Here is a 20,635-nt window from a genome sequence, read left to right as displayed (position 1 = left end):
TTAACATGCTTTAATATCAGTATATAGAAGGTACACAAGGGGTAGAGAATGAGCCAACTGTGTTTAACAAAGTACAACTGGAACACAATCCGCTATTGTTATTACAACTACTACACTGAGGAAATATCATGTGTACATCCACAACATCCACAAAAACGACCTACAGTACAAAACAGAGTACCATGCTTTATAAACAATTATAAACTGGGTGGTTCGAGCCCCAAATGCTGATTGGCTGAAAGCCGTATACAACGGGTATGACAAAACATTTTTACTCTTCTAATTACGTTGGTGACCAGTTTATAATAGCAATAAGGAACCTTGGGGTTTGTATATGGCCAATATACCACGGCTAAAGGCTGTATCCAGGCACTCTGCGTTGTGTCATGCATAAGAACAGCCCTTAGATATATTGGCCATATACCCCCCCCCCCCCAGGCCTTATTGCTTAAGTATAAAACACAAAAACACAATCTAGATGTTTGGGGGATGACATTCCTGAGTTGATTTGAAGCGTTCAAAGCGGTTGCCAGGTAATCCTCATACGAATGGGGTATGCATCGATAGAAACTGACTACAGCTCAGGTTGTTTTCTGCTTGTGACCATCATCAACACATTAACACTTACCTTCGTCCATGATAGTGGCGGCTTCCTCTGTAACGACAGGCCCTGCTCCCTGGCCTGTTTTGGCATTGAAATAAAACTTGTAACGCGTGCTGTACTTGAGGTTAAGGAGAGTGACGGAGGTCTCGTTGGCGGGCAGGGCCAGCTCCTCCACCGGACCCAGCTCGTTGGAGATATTGACTGGAAGAGTGGAAGAGGATGTGGCAGGGGTGTAGCAAGATGGGTGGAAGGGGGGAAAAGTTGCAGTAAGAAGGGGCAGGTGGATGGATGGATGGGTGGAGGGAGGGATGGAAAGGTGAAAGAGGGGGCAAGGGCAGAGGTGTAGCAAGATAATACGGGTGGAAAGGTGGGGGGATGGAAGTGACATCAGATTATCCATCAAGCTGTGGGGTTGGTTCTCACTCTGTTCGATGATGTAGTTTCTAGCTATCACAGGCTCAACCCCTTGGTGCATACACCTCGCAATAATACCGAATACATATGGTGCTAACAAGACATGTAAAGGAGGGCATACTGAACAGCAGACAGGACCACAAACTACAAATAGAAAAGGTACTCCCTGGCTAAGATACTGCTAACCAGTAAAGGTGCTCCCTCCGCCGAAGCTCTGGCAGAACCTCGAGCTCTTGATGCCTACTATTTGATCGCTGACCTAACCCTCCTACAGCCGAAACATAAGTAGAAGAGTAATGCTATGTAAGCTCACCTGTCTGATACTTCAGGGTGTAGCCGGTGAGGCGTCCGTTGCGGTCATAGGGAGGGCCCCACTCCAGAGTGAGAGAGTCCAGGTTAGGGTTGGTGATCCTCAGGAAAGATGGCCGCCCAGGGACTGTAGAGCATGACAGGCACACAGTAAACAACAGCATGTTTATTGTCTGCAAATGGCAATTCGTATGTAGCATAAAAGCCTAAAAACAGACCCATAACCTTAGCTGAATTGGCCTTGACATGATACCCTCTATACGAACAGAACAGAATGTTGGCTCCTCCTACCTCCCTCAGGGGTCTCGAACTGCTGGTTGGAGCTGGCGGGGCCCTCCCCCTTGCCGTTGAAGACCCTGACGTTGAACAGGTAGAGGCTGTAGGGCTGCAGGCCTGGGAGCATGCCATGACTCTTGTTCCCACTGAAGGTCAGGACCTGCTGCTCCACATGGTGGGGGTTGTGTTTGTGGAGGCTCCGCTCACGCCAGTAGTACACCTGGTAGGACACAAAATGACATACTTTCAATGGGGGATGATACAGAGCTGTGTGTGTGTGTGTGTGTGTGTGTGTGTGTGTGTGTGTGTGTGTGTGTGTGTGTGTGTGTGTGTGTGTGTGTGTGTGTGTGTGTGTGTGTGTGTGTGTGTGTGTGTGTGTGTGATGTGTGTGTGTGTGTGTGTGTACCTTGTATCCCTTAAGACGTCCCCGTACTGTCTTAGGAGGGACAGGCTCCCAGTGCACCTCAGCCAGACTGCTGTTCAACACTAGGACCTGGACATTGTCTGGTGCCTGCATCGGCACTGTGGAAGCAGAGGTTAGAGGGAGTGGAACACAGTTTAGAGGGAGCAGGACACAATGGAGAGACTTCATTAAACCCACTGGTCTAGTTACAGTAACTAGTCACAGTACAGGTTAAAGGGAGAGATACTTGTAGTCATGCAGTCTCTTTTGACAACTTTTAGTCTGGCAAGTCATGCAAACACATATTGTATGGGTGGGTTTTCAAGACCAAGATCAAGCCTAGCCCTGGACTAAAAATCAAGTGCAATAAAACAATTTTTTTTAGCATGCTTTTAGTCCAGGACTATCCTAGGCTTAATCTGTGTCCAAGAAACTGGCCCATAGTGTCTCCCTAAAACGCAAAGTTGAGTTGTGTGTTCCTCACAGTCCTCCCCGGAGTGTCCGGTGACCACAGCCGGCTCAGGTCCAATCCCGTAGTCATTGATAGCTTGAACCTGGACCTCGTAGGGAGTGAAGGTGGGCGTGCCAGAGACCATGAACTTGGAGACGTTAGCCACGGTCACTGACGTCCACTCCTTGTCCACGTCCTTCTGTCTCCACATCACCTTATACTGCAGGCCTGGTCCGTTGGCTTGGTGGCCTGACATTGGCTGCAGATAGGATGAGAGAAAGTTTTTAACCACATTGTAATTACTGAATCCTAAGGTAATTCTTTAGTTTGGCTAAGAGTACTACAGGCACCATCCCCCTTTCACATACAATGATGCTTACCTTCCATGAGATCACAAGGTTGTCGTGTTCCGTTCCAAAGCCATCAACTCCACTGGGGTTCTCATCAGGAGCTAATGGGACAAACAAATTCCAATTCAACAAAATGCCAAAATCAACAGTATGCACAAATCTACATACTGTAAGTCAACACATTATGCAATCAACCACATTAAGCAAGTAAATCCTATAGTCTGTACCTGAAGGGTTGGTCTTGTACATGCGGGAGGGCAATGAGGGGTTGGAGAGGCCCACGTCATTGAGGGCCAGGACTCGGAAGGTGTAGTGGACATAAGGAGACAGCTTAAGGTGGGCCGTGGTCTTAGTGCCCGGAACCATCGTCAGGTTGTGCCAGTGGCCATGGTGGTGGAGAGAGTCTGCGTATTGGATCAAAAATACTGGGGGGGGGGGGTAGAAAAAGTGGTGAGCGATTGCAGAGAACGCAAGCCATGTTTTTTACACTCCAACCCTAAGATTGTACTTGAAATGTATTTGCTAACTCCCATCTTTGGAGAGTTAACAATCAAATGCAAATAGGCCTAATCTCTCTGAGCTCACTCATATACATTTACATTTACATTTAAGTCATTTAGCAGAATATACTGGATAATTAACAAGAACATCCTGGAAGATACTATCCCCAAACCTGCACATTTTTAAAACCCATGAAATCCATTGTTAAAGACATATGACGTGGGTAGTGCTGTGCAAACATAATTAGCAACCTCATTAAACACATACTGAGTTTAACTAGCTATAGTACACTCTCAGGATAATAACGATACAGTCAGCTTAGAGCTTCTGAGAGCTTCTGAGAGTAGGTCACTAAGGTCATGCACAGACACGCACGCACACGCACACACATACTGCGAATAGGGCTGTTGTGTTCGTCTCCGGGTATCCAGGTGAGCTGGACACTCCTGGGCTTCTGGTCTGTCAGCTCCAGGTCAGTAGGAGGGTCTGGTTGTTCTGGAGAAGAATCACACAAGACATGACGAGATAAATCAACTGGGTTTAGAACAGTGCATTGGAATAGCACTTTAATGACGGCAACGCCAAGACTCAATGTTTTGGATAACGATAAAGCAGCATGCGCACTCGAGCTGGACGGAGATGAAGGAAGGACCCCACTGTGTGATGGGATGGAGAGGGAGATCAATTATCTTAGCATTCAAAGGCACCGCTAATTACTTCACACTCACAACCTAGACGTTTGAATTGTACTACATCAGTCATGTATCTACTCAACACGTGCAAAACAGCATGAACGTTCGACATATAGCGGAGAACAAAAAATCTGCAAACCGCAGACAGTAAGACTGAAATCCAAAAGGCCATAAAACATGGTGGTTAAAATCAAAATGACAGTCCCTCCGTCCGCCCATCAGTCCAGGGGCTGGTGATATTACAAACAAACAGAGTAGATGATCACATCTGCGAGCAGCAGAGCATGCTTGAGTTTGCAGACCAGACTGACAGATCCCCCACACACACAAGCGTGGAAGCATAGCTTAAGCACCCGCTTGTGTGTGATGCTGGTTTACCGTAGACTATAGCTGGAGTAGGAGCTGCCTCTGGCAGGTAGGAGGGCAGGTAGGAGTGAAGTAGGGGTTCAGCGGTTAATGGTACAATAAGACAGACCACCTTCTCTCTCACTAGATATTATTACACATTTAGGATAGAATAATGTTATTTTTTTCCCAACAACACTAACCCATACTCTTAACAGAAATGCTGTGATACTTCAAGGAAGGTGAAAACCCAGTTACACTTGTACTTTAAGGAAGGATTCACAATAGCATGTGGAGGCTGTTCGTATGAGAGAGGGAACATACCGACAACAGTGAGCTCAGCGCTAGCAGAGTCCTGGTCCAGAGTAGTGACCATGATGCAGGTGTAAGTTCCTGCATCATTCTCTGTCACGTCGGTTATGGTCAGGCTGTCAGAGTCCACCACAAACCTGGGAAGACATAGTCAATGTCAGTCAGTTTAATGTCTCCTCTTATGTCCTCTTATGTTAGGGTACAACCCTTTTGTTTGGGTTGATTTGTGTGTTTTGTGTATGAAGCCAGGAAGATTAGCCTTGGTGGAATAACGGATCAACTAAAACACTGTCACAAGAGGAGACATAATATGAAGCTAGGATTGACTATTGTAGATATAATTGCATGTTGCTCTATGTTGAAAAATGAGTTTGAGGACCAATGACCTCTCGTCGTCGGGTAGTTCTCCGTTGTCTTTGACCCAGGTCATGGTAGGGATGAGGGAGGGGTCGTGTTTTACTTTACACTCAAACACCACGTTCCTGTTCCTCTGCACCACCTTGTACTCCGGCTGCTTCAGGATACGCGTGGGCTCTGAGGGGAGAAGGGGTCAGGAAACTCAGTAAAGGAGAGCAGAGTAAGTTGAGTCAAAGGGGTAAGTTGAGCCTCCCTTGTTTCTCGGAAACCATAAACCAAAATTAATCATTTGACAAAATAGTTAGGAAGAGGTCATCATTTCATGGAGTCTGTCAACCAAGAAACCACATGGAAAAAGTGGTAAGCAAGTTAAGTAAAAAAAAAATGGATTTTCACCAAGTGAAATGAATTTATTGTGTTCAGGTTTCATTATGCTTGTATTTGAACCAAAGTAGATATTCAAGATTGTTCTATACATCAGTTGGGGTCTCTATAAGCTTCAATACGAGGTCCTAAACCGAGCATGTAAGTGCATCCTTGTAACTGTGGGCTAATATAGTCAAAATGTTTGCTTTGGGGTAAGTTAAACCAATATGCTTAAAATGATTAATTGTGTTATTATTGTCTTAACTTACACTGTCCCGCGGCTCAATTTACCCCATACTCGGGTTAAGTTGTACCAAGAGAACACTTTTTTTGGACAAATGTTTACATGAATTTTAATTATTTCCAGGGAAACACAACATCCTAAAATATATTTAGATAACCTATGTTAGAAAGAATACTACATTTCCCTTGACGGAGTAATGCTGAATGTAAAACAGGGCTCAGCTTACCCCACTCTCCCCTAAAGGATGAACCAAAGCTTGTTCAGCTGTTATACATTCTTTATTGTAACCGTCCTTCAGAAATGATGTCAGGTAGAGTAAGTAGGATATGACAAATATTTTCAGCAACTCAAAGTTTGTTTCAAAAAAGCTAAATAACAAAGGCATAAAACAGACAGAGAGACAGAGTGTATTGTGGGGGAACCTAGGCTCTCACCTTTGACCTCAAGATAGACGTGGTTCTCAGAGATGCCCAGAGAGTTCCTGGCCACACAAGTGTACTTCCCACTGTTGAGGGCCTGGGCCACATGTATCTCCAGAGTCCCGTTCTCATGCAGCACGTAGGGGTCCCCGTCCAGGGTGCTGGACCTGCTGTCCTTAAACCTGACAGGGGATAGGGGAACCAAAGGCTATGAGCTTCTAAGCTGGGAACACTTTGGCTGCGTCAGATATTCTCCACCCTTCTTCCACCCCTCCCCTCCTCATCATGGATTTAACAATAGTGGAAACTTTGAGAGAAGGGTGGAAAATCTGGACGTAGTCTTCTAAGAATTCAATGGGTCATGAACTCACCATGTTATTTTGGGGATGGGCGAGCCGAAGGAGGAACAGTCCAGTAAGGCGTGGTTGTTCCTGATCACCTGGTAGACCTTGTTAGCTGGAGTCAGGACTCTGGGTGTTTCAGCTACAGAGAAAACAATGATTATACTTCAATTCTTCATGATAAACCATGTGACAACAATGCTGAGTACTGAGTTCAAGCAGTGTAGATCACTTCATGATGCAATCCAATGCAGAGACAAAAGTATGCGTTGACTCACAGAGAACGTTGACGAAGGCATTGGACAGCAGATATCCATATTCATTGGAGGCATGGCACTGATAGACTGCACTGGATCCAGTCTGGACTTCCTCGAAGATGATGGTGTCACCCTCCACCTTCCTACTAGGGTCCTTAGGTGAATCTATCAAAGGATCAAAACAAGTGTCAAACGTTTCATCATAAACCTATAAAACGAACCTTGTCTAAACCTCACATTGGCACATACAATGACTTAACTGCAAGTATTTGGGGAAATATACTTTAGTGTCTGTGCACAGTGAGTACACTGTACGAGACATAGGCAATGCCACTCAATCAATCAGTCAATACTGAGTACTCACTTTCTATGGGGATTCCGTTCATGGCCCAGGTGATGGTGGGTTTGGGGGTACCACTGGCCCTGCAGATCAAATTACCCCTCTCTCTGGGAGCCAGCACCAGGTTTCTGGGGGCACTGATCCAGTACGGGGCCGCTGGGAGGGGAACAGGGGAGCACAAGGCAAGCCGATGGTTGGGTTATTGATTACCTCACATCCCAAAGGGTCAGCAACAATGGCACAGTGAACAATATTGAAAGGCAGGCAACCGGTTAATGACTGAACACCCTGCTCCAGATAACCCCATTTAAAAATCTATATGGGAGATAGATAGACAGCATAGAAACCCAGAAGGCAGATAGACCAAGTCAGCCGTGCGTTCCCGACCGATTTCAGCCCTGCTCATCACTGACCATTGTTTTGTGGTGTTATTGAACAGCATAGTGAAAAGCAGACAGGAAAAGTAGGACGACCGCAAGTCAGAAGAGCAGTGGGTTGAATTCTAACCACTCTGCTATAGGCTACATGTGTGCCAGCCAGTCAGTGGCACTAACTGCTAAGTCACATGACAAACCTTTGACGGTGACGCGGATGGTGTGGTGTACGGAGGCCAGGCGGTTGCGGGCGGTGCAGCGGTACTCTCCGGCGTCCGACTCAGACACGTCAACAATACGCAGTGTCTTCTGGAAGTGCAGGAAGGAGGTCCGCTTGGCAGGGAACTCCCCGCTCACCTTACTCCATGAGACCTCTGGAGTGGGTCTGGAGGGGGGAGGAGAGGGAGGGTGGGTGGGAGGGGGAGGAGAAAGAGAGAGATAGAGAACACATAAGAAGTTTCCAGTGAACTTCTCCCCCCATCCCCCCTCCTTTTGCCCTCAGAACAGCCTCAATATGTCGGGGCATGGACTCTACGAAGACGTGGATGTCAATTAAGGCAGCCCCCCGCACCTCTCTGATTAAGCGGGGTTGGGTTAAATGCGGAAGACATTTCAGTTGAATGCATTCAGTAGTACAACTGACTAGCTATCCCCCTTTCCCTTTCTACAAGGTGTCGAAAGCGTTCCACAGGTATGCTGGCCCATGTTGACTCCAATGCTTCCCACAGCTGTGTCAAGTTGGCTGGATGTCCTTTGGGTGGTAAACCATTCTTGATACACACGGGAAACTGAAAAACCCTGCAGCGTTGCAGTTCTTGACACAAACCGGTGCGCCTGGCACCTACAACAATACCCCGTTCAAAGGCATATAAATCTTTTGTCTTGCCCATTCACCCTCTGAATGGTACACATACACAATCCATATCTCAACTGTCTCGAGGCTTAAAGATCCTTCTTTTACTTATCTCCTCCCATTCATCTACACTGATTGAAGTGGATTTAACAAGTAACATCAATAAGGGATCATAGCTTTTACCTGGATTCACCAGGTCAGTCTATGTCATGGAAAGAGCATAATGTTTTGCACAGTCAGTGTATAAGCACACATGCAAAATGGTATAATGCATTAATAATAGAGGTATATTAAAAACATAATACAGGTAAAACAAATGGACATTTTCTCGTTGACACTGTGTCCTTACAGTCCCTCAGCGATACACTCCAACTCCAGGACCTGTCCTCTCAGCACCATCTTGGAGCTGCTGGAGCCAGACGGAATCAGGAAGGTGGGTCTCCTCTCCTCCGCCGAGCCATCTGCAGTCACAGGGGAGGGGTCAGAGACACAGTTAGTCACAACAAGACTCCTACTGTTCTGTCTATTCTATTTCTATGGTTCTTCTACCACAGTCAGTGCTGAGCCACTGTGGAGGACCTGGTCAGGGCTCACACACTCAAACCCAGCAAATTACTTTCAAAGGTGATTCCTGTTTGAGCAGGATTTTTTGTGAACCTGATCTCCGCAAGCATATAAGAAAATGGCCTTTAATTAAAAGTCTATCGCTGTGTGCAGGTGCTAAATCTGTGTTGGATTGAATCCTTGCCTTCATCGCTTACTGTGAAGGTGCTCTTTGGTCGAGGGGTACTAATAGGCGGTATACATTTGTAGAACATTTACAGTAGTGTAAGATAACAAATACTTTGAGGACAATCAAAAGGATTATTGGTGGTTATGATTTCATGAGTTCAACAAATGGTGCTTGTAATTGTGGCAATGGTGATACATGTAGACATTGAGGTACACGCAAGCATTACTTTGAGAATCGACTATCTCCGATTGGCTTTGATGTAGCCACCTGACAAAATCACTGACTACATCTCTACAAGACATGTATCTTCAGGGTACCAGACAGACGGACACACAGGAAGTGATGCTTTTACAAACAATGAGAAATGAACTGATAGGAAATGAAAGATCGTTTGAAAAGTGGATTGGGAGGAAAGAATTAGGTCGGATGTGTGAAAATAATAGAATAACAAACTGTGGTGTTGGTAGTGGTTGGAACATTCACAGTTTGGACTCTGTCGATCTACTTTGCTCTAATTCAATATATTACTATAATAAAGAGAAAGCTTCTTTTTTTAAGTAGTCTACTGAATAAAATATATAATGTTATTTGTCCATTTACAAGACACACTACATGACCAAAAGTATGTGGACACCTGCTCGTTGAACATCTCATTCCAAAATCATGGGCATTAATATGGAGTTGGTCCCCCCTTTGTTGCTAAACAGTCTCCACTCTTCTGGAAAGGCTTTCCACTAGATGATGGAACATTGCTGTGGGGACTTGCTTCCATTCAGCCACAAGAAACAGAAACAGCCTTCCCCAAACTGTTGCCACAAAGTTGAAAGCACAGAATCGTCTAGAATGTCATTGTATGCTGTAGCGTTAAGATTTCCCTTCACTGGAACTAAGGGGCCTTGCCTGAACCATGAAAAACAGCCCCAGACCATTATTCCTCCTCCACCAAACTTTACAGTTGGCACTATGCATTGGGGCAGGTAGCGTTCTCCTGGCATCCGCTAAACCCAGATTCGTCCGTCGGACTACCAGACGGTGAAGTGTGATTCATCCCTTCAGAGAACGCGTTTTCACTGCTCCAGACTCCAGAGCATTGCGCATGGCTATCCTAGGCTTGTGTGCCATGGAAACCCATTTCATGAAGCTCCCGACGAACAGATCTTGTGCTGCCGTTGCTTCCAGAGGCAGTTTGGAACTCGGTAATGAGAATTGCAACCGAGGACAGAAGATTATTACACGCTACGCGCTTCAGCACAAGGTGGTCCCATTCTGTGAGCTTGTGTGGTCTACCACTTCGCAGCTGAGCTGTTGTCGCTCCTAGATGTTTCCACTTGACAATAACAGCACTTACAGTTGACTGGTGCATCTCTAGCAGGGCAGAAATTTGACGAACTGACTTGTCGGAAAGGTGGCATCCAATGACGGTGCGATGTTGAAAGTCACTGAGCATTTCAGTACGGGCCATTCTACTGTCAATGTTTGTCTATGGAGATTGCATGGTGGTGTGCTCGATTTTATACACCTGTCAGCAACGGATGTGGCTGAAACAGCCGAATCCAGTCATTTGAAGGGCTGTCCACATACTTTTGGCCACGTTGTGTATGAGGATGGCAAAGGAATCATGCAATGGTTCAGCATTTGAAATCATGTTAATAAATAGTTGCTGTAGAAAAGAATGTAGTCTCTCACAAAATGTTATTTCATTGGACAAGTCAGGATCAGAAGTTGGGACACGTTTAAGGGTTGAATGTTAGTGGTTTGAGTTCTAGTATTGGTTTACTACTACGGGAAAGGGTATCACTAGGGTAAAGGGTTAATGCTAGTTATGTGTTTGATTGCTAATATTGGTTGCCTACTAACGTTGAGACAAATCACTAGGGAAAAGGTTAAGGGGTTACTGTAATGTTAGAGGTTGGTATCTAGTTGGTTGATTACTACGGGAGGAGGATGACCACTAGGGGGTACCAAAACTCACCACTAAGAAAATCAGTTTCATTGTATAAAGCAGCAACAGTCTCATTGATTGCATCCACTGTAACACAACAGGAAATAATCAAACATGCCACATGTTGAAATCGAGTGATATAAAAAAAGCAGGAAAGGGATTGGACAAAATTAACATAAATGCTTGATTCTAAAATCAAACCGTGTGAACGGAACAAAATACTGGATACTGATCATACATAAAAAGTATACAGTTGAAGTCGGAAGTTTACATACACTTAGGTTGGAGTCACTAAAACTCGTTTTTCAACCACTCCACAAATTTCTTGTTAACAAACTATAGTTTTGGCAAGTCGGTTAGGACATCTACCCTGTGCATGACACAACTAATTATTCCAACAATTGTTTAGACAGATTATTTCACTTATAATTCACTGTATCACAATTCCAGTGGGTCAGAAGTTTACATACACTAAGTTGACTGTGCCTTTAAACAGCTTGGAAAATTCCAGAAAATGATGTCATGGCACCATGAGACCACGCAGCCGTCATACCGCTCAGGAAGGAGACGCGTTCTGTCTCCTAGAGATGAACGTACTTTGGTGCGAAAAGTGCAAATCAATCCCAGAACAACAGCAAAGGACCTTGTGAAGATGCTGGAGGAAACAGGTACAAAAGTATCTATACCCACAGTAAAACGAGTCCTATATCGACATAACTTTAAAGGCCGCTCAGCAAGGAAGAAGCCATTGCTCCAAAACTGCCATAAAAAAGCCAGACTACGGTTTGCAACTGCACATGGGGACAAAGATCATACTTTTTGGAGAAATGTCCTCTGGTCTCATGACACAAAAATTGGTGAGGCTTGCAAGCCGAAGAACACCATCTCAGCCGTGAAGCACGGGGGTGGCAGCATCATGTTGTGGGGGTGCTTTGCTGCAGGAGGGACTGGTGCACTTCACAAAATACATGGCATCATGAGGTAGGAAAATGATGTGGATATATTGAAGCAACATCTCAAGACATCAGTCAGGAAGTTAAAGCTTGGTCGCAAATGAGTCTTCCAAATGGACAATGAACCCAAGCATACTTCCAAAGTCATGGCAAAATGGCTTAAGGATAACAAAGTCAAGGTATTGGAGTGGCCATCACAAAGCCCTGACCTCAATCCCATAGAGGAAGCAGCAGAACTGAAAAAGCTTGTGTGAGCAAGGAGGCCTACAAACCTGACTCAGTTACACCAGCTCTGTCAGGAGGAATGGGCCAAAATTCACTCAACTTATTGTGGGAAGCTTGTGGAAGGCTACCCGAAACGTTGGACCCAAGTTAAACAATTTAAAGGCAATGCTACCAAATACTAATTGAGTGTATGTAAACTTCTGACCCACTGGGAATGTGATGAAAGAAATAAAAGGTGAAATAAATCATTCTCTCTACTATTATTCTGACATTTCACATTCTTAAAATAAACTGGTGATCCTAACTGACCTAAGACAGGGAATTTTTACTAGGATTAAATGTTAGCAATTGTGAAAAACTGAGTTTAAATGTATTTGGCTAAGGTGTATGTAAACTTCTGACTTCTACTGTAGATATTGGTTATCAAACCTTGTCTGTGAATCTGTACAGTCTGGACAATTTGGCATCATGACAATCAGTCAGTGGTAAATGCTAGACTGTATGAGAAGGCCTTTTGTTGTTGAGAGTGTGCACTACACAGCGCAGTCACGAAAGCAGAGGCTTGACAAAATCAGTTAACTTGGTGGTGGGGCTACATTGCACATAATGCAGAGAATAACCTATAAGATATATTACAATGTGTCTTTTCATCATAATGACTACTAGACTACTACTGGTGACGCTGAGGTTGGGATCAGAGATAGGAAACACAGTTTCCCTCCTAACCCAAAACTGACACACACATTCAACGCGCAAGCACATTCACACCCACACGCAAGAACGCACATGTTCGCATTCACTCGTGCACACATGAGCACACGCACACACTTACGGTTGACCACTGTGACGGTGATGGGTTGTTTCTGCTGGATGGTCTGTGTGTGAGGAAAGCGGGCGTAACAGATGTAGTCGTTCCTCGAGTCCTCCTTCAGGACATTGGAGAAGTACAGGTCTCCATTCAACGCCTGGGACACACGGCTGCTCTGAGGCAGCCTCTGGAAGTCTAAGGGAGGAGAGGAGAGATGGGTTCAAGACGAAAGGGAAGGGGGAGAGACATGTTTAAAGCCTGGGATATTCTAATGATCTGAGTCGGTCTCTGGGAGACTGAGGAAGAGTGGCAATTAGGAGGAATGTCATTGAGCAACAATTTTGAGACTTTAGTTAATATCTCATTTAATTTCATCAATTACAAGCAAAGAACCCAGAAAGAAACAGTACAGACGATCTAAGATTTCCCCATTCAGAAACTCGGGTGTTTGTATTTCTCCTTCTCTAAGTACAGTATGTAGCTAACAGGCCTAGACATTACAAATAGCATGCAACTTACTGATGTCCATCCAGAAGATGATGGGAGGGGGCAGGCCGGCAGGGGGTCGGCACTGTAGCACCAGAGACACGCCCTCCTGAACGATGATCGGCTCGTTTCTTTCCTTCGACCACAAGGGGGACCCTGAAGAGGTGGAGGGGAACACACCTCATAAGTTAGATAGCCCAAATACACATGAGGAAAACATGGTATACTGTACCAGTAGGTGGTTTCTACAGTCATCGAATGTCACCAAAAGGTCTTAGAGAATAAGGGGACATGGAAGTAGTGAGTTCTAGCTACATGGAATGAATGAGTTCAAGCTACATGGAAGTAGTGAGTTCTAGCTACATGGAAGGAATGAGTTCTAGCTACATGGAATGAATGAGTTCAAGCTACATGGAATGAATGAGTTCTAGCTACATGGAATGAATGAGTTCTAGCTACATGGATGGAATGAGTTCTAGCTACATGGAAGGAATGAGTTCTAAGCTACATGGAAGGAATGAGTTCTAGCTACATGGAATGAATGAGTTCTAGCTACATGGAAGGAATGAGTTCTAGCTACATGGAAGGAATGAGTTCTAGCTACATGGAAGGAATGAGTTCTAGCTACATGGAAGGAATGAGTTATAGCTACATGGAAGGAATGAGTTCTAGCATACATGGAATGAATGAGTTCTAGCTACATGGAAGGAATGACTTCTAGCTACTTGGAAGGAATGAGTTCTAGCTACGTGGAATGAATGAGTTCTAGCTACATGGAAGAAATGAGTTCTAGCTACATGGAAGGAATGAGTTCTAGCTACGTGGAAGGAATGAGTTCTAGCTACGTGGAAGGAATGAGTTCTAGCTACATGGAAGGAATGATTTCTAGCTACATCGAAGGAATGAGTTCTAGCTACTCGAATGAATGAGTTCTAGCATACATGGACTGAATGAGTTCTAGCTACATGGAAGGAATGAGTTCTAGCTACTTGGAAGGAATGACTTCTAGCTACATGGAAGAAATGAGTTCTAGCTACATGGAAGGAATGAGTTCAAGCTACTTGGAAGGAATGAGTTCTAGCTACATGGAAGGAATGAGTTCAAGCTACTTGGAAGGAATGAGTTCTAGCTACATGGAAGGAATGAGTTCAAGCTACATGGAAGGAATGAGTTCTAGCTACATGGAAGGAATGAGTTCAAGCTACATGGAAGGAATGAGTTCTAGCTACATGGAAGGAATGAGTTCTAGCTACATGGAAGGAATGAGTTCTAGCTACATGGAAGGAATAGATTATTGCTACATGGAAGGAATGAGTTCAAGCTACATGGAAGGAATGAGTTCTAGCTACATGGAAGGAATGAGTTCAAGCTACATGGAAGGAATGAGTTCAAGCTACATGGAAGGAATGAGTTCAAGCTACATGGAAGGAATGAGTTCTAGCTACATGGAAGGAATGAGTTCTAGCTACATGGAAGGAATGAGATCTAGCTACATGGAAGGAATAGATTATTGCTACATGGAAGGAATGAGTTCTAGCTACATGGAAGGAATGAGTTCAAGCTACATGGAAGGAATGAGTTCTAGCTACATGGAAGGAATGAGTTCAAGCTACATGGAAGGAATGAGTTCTAGCTACATGGAAGGAATGAGTTCAAGCTACATGGAAGGAATGAGTTGTAGCTACATGGAAGGAATGAGTTCTAGCTACATGGAAGGAATGAGTTCTAGCTACATGGAAGGAATAGATTATTGCTACATGGAAGGAATGAGTTCAAGCTACATGGAAGGAATGAGTTCTAGCTACATGGAAGGAATGAGTTCAAGCTACATGGAAGGAATGAGTTCAAGCTACATGGAAGGAATGAGTTCTAGCTACATGGAAGGAATGAGTTCTAGCTACATGGAAGGAATGAGTTCTAGCTACATGGAAGGAATAGATTATTGCTACATGGAAGGAATGAGTTCAAGCTACATGGAAGGAATGAGTTCTAGCTACATGGAAGGAATGAGTTCAAGCTACATGGAAGGAATGAGTTCTAGCTACATGGAAGGAATGAGTTCAAGCTACTAAATCGCATCAAGCTAAAGGTGAAATAGGTGTATCCAGGTAACAATTATTATCATGCTGTCTTTCCACATGTAACCTTTACCTTCCATGAAGAGAGCATTGATGATGGAAAATACATCTTATTCGTTTCAAGAAAAGAGAGAAGAAAGATTGAATGGTCACAAATCAGAGACACGTCAGAGATGAGCTCAGTGGAGAATAGAGTGAGACAGACATGAGGTTATATGAGATGACTGAGAGGTGAGATATCGGAGAGAGAATGGTGAGAGGCCCAGTGAGAGAAAGAGAGAGGGAGAGAGAGAGAGAATGAGAGAGGGAGACAGAAAGAGCGAGAAAGACCGAAAATGACAGCGAAAAGGTGAAAGCGATAACACATCTTAGAGATGCTTACTGGACTGTCTGATGACGATATTGTTTGATACTGCAGTCCCATGTTCGTTCCTGGCCGTACACTGGTACACCCCCTCATATGACTCAACCTTCTCTCCACTGATGTCCACCACCAGGGTGCCAGAGTGGGGTCGCATTGTGACCTTGGGGTCCTGGTCAATGTCAAAGTGGGTCCCGTTCCTGGTCCACGAAAAGCTGTAAGTGGATTGATGTCAATGTTAGTGAACATCTAAATCACTTTAACTGTCATTGTAACACATAGTATTTTATATAGCTAATAAATTGGCTAATCAATATATCTGTTCGGGATTTAGCCAACTACTCTGCCATTTGACACAAGTGCGAGCGGTATAACAATTGGCTTTGTGTGTGTGTGTGTGTGTGTCCGTGTGTGTGCACGTGTACATGAGTATGTGTGTGTGTGTACCTGGGATGTGGCTTCCCCTTGGCATCACAGTGGATGACGATGTTCTCCCGAGGGTCGATGATGTAATCCTTGGGAGACTGGTGGGTTATGGTTGGTGGCTGCGGCACTACGGCAAGCACAGAGGGACACAGTCAAATCAATCCCTGCCCTTTCTGCATAACTAAGTTTTCAACTGTTATTGATCAAGCACACAGCGAGCAGGGCTGGACCGGCTCACTACACTAAAATTGAACCGGGCTAAATTGCTGACCATAACATTTTTGATCAAATAGCCAGATGAATGACGGGACCATAAAAGCATGCAGTGGACTGAAGTACAGTCCTGGATATTCTGCTTCATAATCATCTTTCTTTAAATGTATTTATCTCCAAAGGAACAGAAGACGGATTTACTATTTAAAATAACTGATATGAAGAATCATGCCTTATGTGTTTTACGGGACATGAGGTTTTCCTACTGAAAACACAGCAAAACCACACCACACAAAAGGAACAAACAAATCAACAACAACAAGAGCACTGCATGCAAGTCAGACCGATGCTCAAATCCACTCAAATCCACACGGATAAGCGCAAAACCAATAGCAACAATACAAGAAATCCCCAAATTCACAACACAAAGTGCTCAAGTCACAGTCTCTGTGGTCACACTGAATTCACACAGGCATGGTGACAGGGGAACTTAACTTACATCCTTCCAGAACTTTTGCTTTTCCCCCAAGAATCAGCATACATTTTTGAGATAATAAAGAGAGCCAGACATTAGTGTTGAAAAAAGAACCCACTCTGTTACTTCCTTTCAGAACATGGTGGACAGAAGGAGGGTTAGTTACCTTTTCCAGACATTACATAGCTTCCAACACGATTCCAAACATTACTCACACAACATACAGTAGTTCCTTTTCCACATTATGACTTTGGTGTGGGTATAGGTCTCTAGGCACTTAAAACGACAAGAAAACCTACTCTTCTTACTCAGCGAAGTTATACAAATGATGAGGCAACAAGTTATGTGTTCATTAGAAAACCAAGTAGCCACATTTGCAAAAGCCTTGGATCAATAAAGAATATTATTCTCACAACCTCTTACTGACTCATCTTACAGACTTTGTACCCATATCAATACAACTTTGACTTTGAGAAGCAGCGAGGAAGAGTGAGGCCAAAGGAGAGAGAGAGAGAGAGAGAGAGAGAGAGAGAGAGAGAGAGAGAGAGAGAGAGAGAGAGAGAGAGAGAGAGAGACTATGATGTGTTAAGTTCTTACGGTCTAGTGGGAGCCAACAGTTACAAAGAGATGACTCTTTCGAGGTTATGAATGCTCTTGACTGTGATGTGTTAATAGTTCTTACGGTCTAGTGGGACCTCCAGAGCGTTGCCGAGGTTACCCAGGAACAGCATCAGGAACACTGTTGCTCTCGCCCTCGTTCTCTCCATGACTGGTTGCCTGACGCAAAGGTCCTCCCCCCGACAGAGATAAGCCCCACCTCTCCCCTCAATCAGAACGCCTCGGCCACGTGCACATTCACAACTAGAGAGAGAGAGAGAGAGAGAGAGAGACATAGAGAGACATAAAGAGAGAGTGGCAGAGGGGGAGAGAGAGGATTGCAGAGAGAGAGACAGAGAGAAACAGAGAAAGACAGAGACACAGAGAGAGACAGAGAGGGAGAGAGAGAGAGACAGAGAGAAACAGAGAAAGACAGAGACACCGAGAGAGACAGAGAGGGAGAGAGAGAGAGAGAGAATGAGACAGAGACAGACAGAGAAAGACAGAAAGAGAGACAAAGAGGCAGAGAGAGAGAGACAGAGAGAGAAACACAGAGACACAGAGAGAGAGCGACAGAGAGGCAGAGAGAGAGACAGAGAGAGAGACAGAGAGAGGGGCAGAGAGACAGAGAGAAACAGAGAAAGACAGAGAGACAGAGAGAGAGGGAGAGAGAGAGACAGAATGAGAGACATAGAGACACAGAGAGAGAGAGGCAGAGATACAGAGAGCGAGAGATGGATGGATACAAAAATAGAAGGGGGGAGGGAGCATACAGAAACATACATTATTGCGATGAAATTGTTGTAAAGCAATCATGAATATGAGACTGTGACACATTTCAGAATTACAGTTATATCAGTATGTGAATGAGAAAGTCACAATTCCCTCTAGAGAGACAGATATAGATGGCTGTGACTGTGGATCGATGGCCCTTCCCATGCAGATGGGGATGGACTTGGCTGGGAGGCTGGGAGCTATCGTTATGATCTAGATGTGTGTGTGTGTGTGTGTGTGTGTGTGTGTGTATATGTGTGTGCCGTTGTGATGTAGTGCACTGGAATAGGGAGCGACATGGCCCATATGGCTTCATTTAGCTCAGATAGTCACTGCAATGACGACAGTACCATTAGGCACCTGCCATATCGATTATATCAACCATCAACCTCAGACGACATCCTGCCAGTGGACAGACACTCTCTGCTCTCCTCTTTTCTCACTTTCTGTCTGTCTGACTGACTGAAATTAAGTCACTCACAGAACACCGGCAGCCGCTGGTCTCAACTCACCCCCCCTCCCCTTGGTCTGCAGTTGTGAGGCCGGTTGGACATACCGGCAAATTTTGTAAAAAGACATTGTAGGTGGCTTATGGTAGAGAAATGAACATTCAACAGTCTGGCAACAGCTCTGGTGGACATTCCTGCAGTCAGCATGTCAATTGCACGCTTCCTCAAAACTTGAGACATTTGTGGCATTGTGTTGTGTGACAAAACTGCACTTTCTAGAGTGGCCTTTTATCGTCCCCAGCACAAGGTGCACCTGTGTAATGATCATTCTGTTTAATCAGCTTCTTGATATGCCCCACCAATCAGGTGTATTAATTATCTTGGCAAATGATACATTCTCACTACCAGGGATGTAAACAAATTTGTGAATAACATTTTAGAAAAAAAAACTTTTTGTGCATATGTGTCAGGTGTGTGCGTACTTGTGCTGAAGTCAGGTGCAGGATAGCAGAAAATTGTGAACAGGCGTACACTTTATTTCAGCAGGAGAGAATATACAGACGGGCGCAGCTGCGTCCAAAAAACCTCCAACTGTCACGGCTGTTCGAAGGAGCGGACCAAAATGCAGCGTGTTCGTAGTTCCACATATTTATTAAACGTGAAACTGAAATGCAATACACTTAAATTACTTGAAAACACAACACAACACAACACAACACAACACAACACAACACAACACAACACAACACAACACAACACAACCGTGACGCAGAGCGGGAAAACACACTACTCAAAAAAATAACAAGCCACAAACAGGAAGCGAAAAACCCCGACTTAAATATGATCTCTAATCAGAGGCAATGAGGATCAGCTGCCTCCAATTAGAGATCAACCCCAAACAACCCCAACATAGAAATAGAAAAACTAGAACTTACACATAGAAATTGAAAACATAGAACAACCCAAAACACCCCCTGTCACGCCCTGCCCTACTCTACTATAGAAAATGACATCTTACTAGGGTCAGGACGTGACACCAACCAACAAGGCAAAGTGTAAAACGCGCAAAACAATCACAACCATCAAATGTATACAAACAGGCTTCGTGAAATAACACGAGAGAAAATGCACGCAAGCCTAGTACGTACAAAAACATGTACCACACAAACAATCTTACACAAAGACATGAGGGGGAACAGATGAATAAATACATGTAGTGTGATTGGGGAATGAAAACCAGGTGTGCAGGGAACGAGACAAAACAAATGGATACATGAAAAATGTAGCGGCAATGGCTAGAAAGCCGGTGACGTCGACCGCCGAACGCCGCCCGAACAAGGAGAGGAGCCGACTTCGGCGGAAGTCGTGACAATATGGACAATTTCAGCTCATTTAACATGGGCCCAACACTTTACATATTGTGTTTATATTTTTGTTAAGTATAGATTGGGGTTGAATAATATTAAAGGGGCAATCTGCGATATGTCCTGCTGTAACTATTAGCTGTCCCTCAGCTTTATAGCAAAAAAAGTCGCAGGGCTGCTGTTTGCCTGAATAAAATAATTACAGATTGTGTCTTTAAGTTCAATGTAAAGTTACATGAAGATATGGAGCTGAAAATCACGTGTCAGTATGAAGGGGTTCGGCTGTTGCCAGTCAGCTAAACAATGTAATTATGACACTATCCACCCGAGAAAGAAAGAAAGAGAAAGAAAAAAGGAAAGAGAGAAAGAAAGAAGGAAAGAAAGAAAGAAAGAAAGAAAGAAAAAAGGAAAGAGAGAAAGAAGGAAAGAGAGAAAGAAGGAGAAAGAAAGAGACAGAGAGAAAGAGACAGAGAGAGACAGGCTGAGACAGACAGAGATAGAGAGAGAATTGCCAAAGCAAAAAGGGAACAATTGCAAAGATGA

General features: G+C 44.4%; 1 protein-coding gene across 15 annotated transcripts in view; it reads right to left on the bottom strand.

Moving 5' to 3' along the window:
* Positions 1 to 20,635, bottom strand: part of LOC106573083 (neuronal cell adhesion molecule) — a 123,837-nt gene that overhangs the window by 9,877 nt on the left and 93,325 nt on the right. For 4 of the 15 annotated variants that reach the window (XM_014147757.3, XM_082962483.1, XM_082962486.1 and 1 more), the window contains exons 3-26: positions 17,591 to 17,769; positions 16,933 to 16,950; positions 16,242 to 16,347; positions 15,816 to 16,009; positions 13,389 to 13,511; positions 12,894 to 13,064; positions 10,914 to 10,970; positions 8,558 to 8,669; positions 7,556 to 7,740; positions 7,006 to 7,137; positions 6,663 to 6,806; positions 6,415 to 6,526; positions 6,059 to 6,225; positions 5,044 to 5,191; positions 4,670 to 4,794; positions 4,379 to 4,408; positions 3,702 to 3,803; positions 3,035 to 3,232; positions 2,838 to 2,908; positions 2,491 to 2,716; positions 2,010 to 2,125; positions 1,619 to 1,823; positions 1,332 to 1,454; positions 629 to 805 (exon numbers count right to left, since the gene is read on the bottom strand). In XM_014147757.3, coding sequence (XP_014003232.1) covers positions 629 to 805; positions 1,332 to 1,454; positions 1,619 to 1,823; positions 2,010 to 2,125; positions 2,491 to 2,716; positions 2,838 to 2,908; positions 3,035 to 3,232; positions 3,702 to 3,803; positions 4,379 to 4,408; positions 4,670 to 4,794; positions 5,044 to 5,191; positions 6,059 to 6,225; positions 6,415 to 6,526; positions 6,663 to 6,806; positions 7,006 to 7,137; positions 7,556 to 7,740; positions 8,558 to 8,669; positions 10,914 to 10,970; positions 12,894 to 13,064; positions 13,389 to 13,511; positions 15,816 to 16,009; positions 16,242 to 16,347; positions 16,933 to 16,950; positions 17,591 to 17,675 — 3,127 coding nt within the window. In that variant the 5' untranslated portion in view covers positions 17,676 to 17,769. The remainder of the gene's footprint in view (positions 1 to 628; positions 806 to 1,331; positions 1,455 to 1,618; positions 1,824 to 2,009; positions 2,126 to 2,490; positions 2,717 to 2,837; positions 2,909 to 3,034; positions 3,233 to 3,701; positions 3,804 to 4,378; positions 4,409 to 4,669; positions 4,795 to 5,043; positions 5,192 to 6,058; positions 6,226 to 6,414; positions 6,527 to 6,662; positions 6,807 to 7,005; positions 7,138 to 7,555; positions 7,741 to 8,557; positions 8,670 to 10,913; positions 10,971 to 12,893; positions 13,065 to 13,388; positions 13,512 to 15,815; positions 16,010 to 16,241; positions 16,348 to 16,932; positions 16,951 to 17,590; positions 17,770 to 20,635) is intronic. The other 11 variants (XM_082962480.1, XM_082962485.1, XM_082962488.1 and 8 more) reach the window with 6 other exon arrangements.

This window comes from Salmo salar, chromosome 16 (assembly GCF_965601325.2).
Source record: "Salmo salar chromosome 16, fSalSal1, whole genome shotgun sequence".
NCBI classification, from domain to species: Eukaryota; Metazoa; Chordata; class Actinopteri; order Salmoniformes; family Salmonidae; genus Salmo; species Salmo salar.
Note: the sequence above shows the minus strand (reverse complement) of the source record. Positions and strands in the feature narration are given on the sequence as shown.